Below are 6,946 nucleotides of genomic sequence, written 5' to 3' on the forward strand. Positions count from 1 at the left end.
ATTTATGTACCATTAGATATTTTTTCATTCATTTTGTAGGTATTCATTCATAACTCGAGCATCGAGTAATAAGAGCCAAAGGCTAAGCTTCAAGAATGTAATTTTTAGCAATTCATCAAAGAATAAGGCTCAAAATAAAGATGATAAAAATCATCAATTTTATTGATATTTATTCATTTTTATATACAGCATTAAATAAGCTTTCCAAAGCTTCGAACTGGGCGCAAATCGGAGTTACGGTTTTCATGTTATGGCAAAAATACAAAGCTGATTTTCTGTTGAGCGAGCTTAGTGGGATATGCGCGCTAAGCGCGGTCTGCGCGTTTTGGAAAGTGTATAAATAGAATTGTAGACAGATTTTTAGGGTTATGCTTTGGGGTATTTGTTCTCAAAGTCATCACCTTCATTTTTCTTAGGTTAGAGCTTAGAAAACAACTATGGAGCTTGCATACGGATGAACCAGGGATGAATGATCATCGATCGACGCTGACAAACCGGGAGATTTTTGGTTCATTTCTCTTTGTGTATTCTTAGGTGGGTTTTGTATATGTATTTACTTTGAATTCATGTATATTTTTCGCCCATGGCGTTATATTTAATTTGCTTTACAAATCTTTGTCGATTGTTATCTTAGATTTTTATCTATGCTTGGGGTTTGGGTTGCTATAAACATATACTGCTCGTATTCTTATCTAGGATGATTATCTGTTAGTTTCTGGATTCTAGAGATAGATTTAGAGCTGACATTCACTTGGGTATCTGTGCTTAATGCCTCTGTGTTGGTTTTGTTGTGTTGAGAGATCGTCGACGCGAGTAACATTTGTCTACTGTGTTGTTGAGGTTGGTTGAGAGATTGCCTTCGAGATGATATAGTGGGTGTTGTGGTTGATACGTGATGACATTGATGAGTATTGTAGGTTGAGTATAACTGGTTGATAGGTTTAAGTTTGTGAAGAGTGGATTATATGCATGCCTAATAAGTTCCTACTTTTTGAAGAATGAAATTCTTTTTATGTTCATATGTTTAATTCCCGCATTTACACTTTTAAACCCATTCGAAACCAAACTCAAAAACGCGAGATTTGTCGAACGACAATTTGATAATCACTAATCACTGTGAAGATGATAACTCCCGGAGTAATACTTCCAATATTTTGCTTGCCGCTTTACCTCTTCAGCAATATCATAGTCTATGGATCGAACCATAGATCGCCCGTTGTTTATATCTTCACACTAAGTTCAATAGAGTATTAGGCGTGAGAGGGTGAATTCGAAAGATCTCAAATCCCATATTAATTAAAGATAAAGTTTGTTAAAATTTTATATAGACTGATATCTCTCAACTTATAAATTAATTTTGTAAGAATGAATTAGATCAAAATTTAATTTTAATACAGAGTGTCATGCTCAATGAAGTCAATGTATTTGACCTCGGTACCCTATGGGTATTACTATAGTACAATTTTTAGTCAAATTTGTAATCGTAATGATATTGCTTTGTTTTTAATTTGTAATCGTAACCTATTTGATAATCTTTTATTCATTGTTACTATATTTAATAACGGATAAGGCTATACAAGATGGAGTTGTATTTATATAATTTATGGATTAGCATTACTGTTTAATTTTTTCATGTGCAACAATTAGCAAATAAGTTAGTTGGAAAACATATTATATATAACAAAGGAATCTCTATTTAGTTTTTTATGTAAATGGAAATTTTGGTTCTTAATCTTTTTGACCATTGGATTGACTACTCACTCATGACATAGTAGATGCTCTATGTCCTTACCAAATTAAAGTCTCACAAAGGAAAAGGCTTCATTCACCAATCACTAAAACAAACCATTGTCTCACTCTCTCATCATCATATCTTAACCAAAAACCATACAAAACTAAAACAAAACTTGACACTTGAAGAGGGAAAAAATCAAGTGAAAAAATGTTGAGTAATCTTCAACTACACTCCACTCAAAGAATCATCATCATATTATCTTTGAGACTCTCATTTCTTCTAATTTTCTCTTCTTCATTTCCAACTTCTCATAGCTACCCTTCAAGAACTCACATCACAATCTATGCAAGCTGTTCACAAGAAAAATACCAACCAAACACTCCCTTTGAATCCAACCTCAACAGCTTTCTATCTTCAGTTGCATCTTCCTCATCAGAAGTCACTTACGATTCTTTCGCAATCGGTAATGAAACCTCAACAGCACAACCATATGGAGCTGTTTATGGTTTATACCAATGTAGAGGTGATTTGCATCCACTTGATTGCTCAAAGTGTGTTGGAAGATGTGTTAACCAGATAGGGTTAGTGTGTCCTTATTCACTCGGTGCTTCTTTGCAATTTGAAGGTTGTTATGTGAGATATGAACATAGTGGTGATTTTCTTGGAAAGTTGGATACGGGTATTAGGTATAAGAAATGTAGTAAAGGTGTGAGTAGTGATGTTGAGTTTTTTCGACGTAGAGACGATGTACTTGAAGATTTGCAAACCGCGAATGGATTTAGGGTTAGTAGTTCTGGATTGGTTCAAGGGTTTGCGCAGTGTTTGGGGGATTTGAGTGTTACAGATTGTTCAACTTGCTTGGTTGATGCAGTTGGAAAGCTGAAGAGCTTGTGTGGATCAGCAGCTGCTGCTGATGTGTTCTTGGGACAGTGCTATGCTCGGTATTGGGCTTCTGGTTACTATGATGAACGAGGTATATTCATTCTCATTCTTCTTTTTTCATGTTCAAATCCATAACATATATGGTTCTAAATTACATTAAACCCTAGACAAACATCCGGAGTAGTCCGATAAGGATAACCTAATAGTAAATGACTTACGCGGATTTATAAGATAAGAATTATTCACATGTTATAAACACACTTTCTTATAATATTTCATTCAACATGAAAATCATAGCAATTGCCGCAATTGCATCTGCAATATTAATATTGTTGTAAGATCTAAAAAAACATCTACATATATTATGCCGCAATTGTAGATACACACCATCACCATGATAATATATCATGATGATAGCACAAAATTATATCATGATGATATATCATTGTACATAATTGTATCTTGATGACTTTACTTTCTCTTACTTAAAAGGATTGTCACTCATTTATTTATTTATGGCTTAACTAATGGTGTATTAAAGTATTTTTAAGATAAGCATGAACAAAGCATAATATGAGAATAAATAAATAAACGAATTGGATTCTTATTCAAAGAAGAAAGAACGAATTCCTTTACTAAAGTAACCTACCCTCAAAGACCCCTTTATGGAAAAGTAATAGGAAAAATTCGAGGTAAAAGGGAAACATAAGTACCTATGAGAAATTTCTAAATGCAATGGTCAATAATATTAGTAAGAGCAAAAGCATTAAGCATATTAGCTTTTTATACTTTGTTTTGGAAAATGCACCTTGGTGCTATTCGTTTTTACTCTTTTTCATGAAAACCCCCTTTGTAATTAGCATCACATTCTATATTCTTCACCTTTAAATAGTGTCTTGTTTTAGCATAAAGTAAAGAATGGAATTTTTAAAAAAAAAGAGAGCATCGAAACTCACGTCTATCTTCCTTAATTTCCTACCCTTAACATTTTTGATTTAATAACTATGAAACACATAGACACTAACATAAATATCAGACATAATACTACATTTACACTTCAGTAATAATTTTAAAATAAAATAAAATAAAATATAGTTATCAGTTTCAGTATCTGTGTCTGTGTTTGCCACTAACACAGACATATTTATTTTAGAGGGGTTAGTGTTAAAAAGATTATCAATTTCTTCAAATCATAAATTAAATATTAAAGTGGACTCAAATATAGGACCGGCCTTGGGCCCGTGCAAGCAGACCCATAGTCCAGTACTTCAAAAAATGGGTGGCCTCAATTTTTAGGATTGTAGTTTAGATATATAATACCGAAAGAATATAATATATACGTTTTAGCGAAATTCATAATCATCTTGTTGCTTGTGGTCCAGTGGTGTTGTAATTAATTTGAGAGCTTTATGTCTACTTAGTGGCTTCTAAATGTTCAACTATCATTTTTTTAAGGAACACTCACTTCATTTACAGAGAATATAAGTGTAGTAAGTAAATAACTGTAGTTAAGGTAAATTTGGTTAATTATACATATTTTAAAAATAAATAAAAAAATAGATTTAGTTAATTATACCTAATAATTATTATTTTTCAATAAACTTTTTGATATAATTATTTTGACAATTAGAATTTCTCAAATTTTAATCATAAAATAACTTGTATATGGTCAATTAAACTTTATAATGAGATTTTAAATTAAATTTTATTTTTAATAATTATTTATTCTAACCCTTATAATTTTATCTTAATTTATTTTAGTATAAAATTTTAAGACTATGTTATATAATTAAATATTTAAAAGTTTATCATACAATTAACTTATTTATTATCAAATTTTTATGATGAAATCAAATTTATTTATTTGTATTTTGATTTGTTATTTTTCTGATCTAATTAAAATTCTTTTTACTGTTAGAAACAACCAAGACTTCATGTTTTTTATTTTGTCTCTGAGATTCTTCTTCATTTTAGAAACGAATGAAAAATCAATTTTTTGTTAGGGGTCCCAATTTTTTTTTGCCCTGGACTTTTAAAAAGTCGGGACCAGCCCTGCTGAAATATATAAACATTTCTCAGCTTTTGTCGCAATTTATATTACTTTCTTCTCAAAAACTTGGTGTTTTGTTTTGTGTAGATTCCCACAATGATGATCAAGTTGGCAAATCAGTTGCAATCATTGTGGGAGTGTTTGGGGGTCTAGCAGTTCTAGTTGTCCTTCTCTCAATTTGCAAAAAAGCAGCAGGTATAATAATTTATTTTACTAAAATTGTGATGCTTAGATTAAATGCATATCATTGATGAAATTATTGAAATGATATGATATGGTTATCATGATCAATATATTTCTTTATTTCATGCAGGTTAATTAAGGAGATATAGGTGCTATATGAAAGGGGAATCATCGAGAAAGATCCACAAATGTTTGTTAAATTTTAGTGAAACCCTACTTTCACTTTTTGATCAATTTAATGTATTCTTTTTGTGACAAAAGAAAGTGGGAGCTATCCTTTAGATTAAAAAAGTAGAGAATATAATATAAATCAACTTAGAAAGGGCTGCATATTGTCTTGCCTTTGGGATGTCCAACAAAAAACCATCATTCATTTTAATATTCTTAATGCATTTCTATATTATTCTTCTTTGCACTTATTTCTAATTTACTTGCTTTTTATTCTGTTGACTCTTTCTTTTCTAGTTGGCTTTTGATGTAGAAACAAAACACACTAATATTTTTTTAAACAAACTAGTGGTATACCCGTACGTTCTCACAAAATGTACCAATATAGTATGTTCATTTGTTTTAAATGTATAAAAAATCAAATAAATTAAATAAAATAATTAAATAAAAATTATATGAAAAAATAAATATGAAGATATGAAGAAATATTGATAGGCGCATTTGTTTTCAAAATATAATAAAAATAAAATAAATTTGTTTAAAATAGATAATAAAATAGTGTTTATAATTTTTTTATATATATAGGACGTATCATATGAGAATGACATTTTTATGTGAGAATATGACAATGAATCTGAACCATTAGATTTTAAAATAAATGGTGGAGATTAAGTGTCAATCTTTTTTTTTCTCTCCTCCATTATTAAAATCTAATGTTTTAGATTCATTCTCATATGACACATCATATATATATATATATATATATATATATATATATATATATATATATATATATATATATATATATATATATATATATATATATATATATATATATATATATATATATATATATAATTTTTGTTTTGGAATTATTGTCAAAAATATTTAGACCAATAGTAAAATTTTATATTATTATTTAATATTTTTATCACAAACTTCATGTTCCCATTATTATTCAATATTTTGATAAGTAGTTTTATATTTATTATTATTAAATATTTTGATTAGTAACTTTATGTTCCCGTTAATATTTAATATCTTGATCAGTAATTTAATATTTCCGTTAACATTAAATATTTTGATCATAACTTCATGTTTCCGTTAATATTCAATATTTTGATTAGTAACTTCATGTTTTCGTTAATATTCAATAGTTTGATCAATAACTTCATGTTCCCGTTTCAATATTTTAATTAGTAACTTCTTGTTCTCGTTAATATTTAATAGTTTGATAATTAACTTCATTTTTCTTTTAATATTCAATTTTTTTATCATTAACTTTATGTGAAACAATTGAACTGATAACTCTGTGTTTCGCGCAATTTTTGTTGAGAATAATGCAAGTGTGAGTGTGGATAATAGTCCCACATTGGATATGCATGTAGTGACTTGAGCATATATAAGTGGGAGAACCCACTCACCTATCACCTTAAGATTTTAGGTGGAGAAGTGGGGTGTTTCCCACAAAGGTGTGTTGCTCAAGCGGAATGTCATAAAAATTAACAATGTTCTCGAACTCGACCCTCCCCAATTGTGCGCTAACAAATGAACGGATACAAGTGTATGTGGAAGAGAAGTGAATAATGTAAGTGTGAGTGTGGATAATAGTCCGGTGTGTCTCCTACAAAGGTGTGTTGCTCAAGCGGAATGTCCCAGAAATTAACAATGCACCCGAACTCGACCCTCCCCGATTGTTGCGCTAACCATTTTTAATAATATTGTATCTTAAATTAAAAATAAATGTAAAAACTAAGATATTAGTAACATAAATAATTAAAAAATAGCACATTTCCCTGTTTGAATTCATACATTATTTTAAATATATTTTATTTTATTTTCTATAATTGTAAAAAACAACTGTGGATTCGCACGAATTTTAGTATCGTTACTCTCAGATGCTACTGGTGTGTTACCCGTGCGTTCCC

General features: G+C 29.6%; 1 protein-coding gene across 1 annotated transcript; it reads left to right on the plus strand.

The window, feature by feature from the left end:
* Nucleotides 1-1,769: 1,769 nt before the first annotated feature.
* On the plus strand, nucleotides 1,770-5,247 carry LOC131611464 (plasmodesmata-located protein 8). The gene is made up of 3 exons (XM_058883484.1): nucleotides 1,770-2,708; nucleotides 4,755-4,862; nucleotides 4,981-5,247. Exons 1-3 carry the CDS (start codon nucleotides 1,943-1,945, stop codon nucleotides 4,983-4,985), a joined length of 879 nt encoding a protein of 292 aa, XP_058739467.1. The 5' UTR covers nucleotides 1,770-1,942; the 3' UTR covers nucleotides 4,986-5,247.
* The last annotated feature ends 1,699 nt before the right edge of the window (nucleotides 5,248-6,946 follow it).

Source organism: Vicia villosa, linkage group LG6 (assembly GCF_029867415.1).
Source record: "Vicia villosa cultivar HV-30 ecotype Madison, WI linkage group LG6, Vvil1.0, whole genome shotgun sequence".
NCBI classification, from domain to species: Eukaryota; Viridiplantae; Streptophyta; class Magnoliopsida; order Fabales; family Fabaceae; genus Vicia; species Vicia villosa.

Bases quoted from the DNA above. Each gene is read 5' to 3' on its own strand.
- LOC131611464 (XM_058883484.1), top strand. From the start codon at position 1,943: ATGTTGAGTAATCTTCAACTACACTCCACTCAAAGAATCATCATCATA. The intron at 2,709-4,754 runs GTATATTCATTC...TGTTTTGTGTAG, and splicing joins TGGTTACTATGATGAACGAG to ATTCCCACAATGATGATCAA.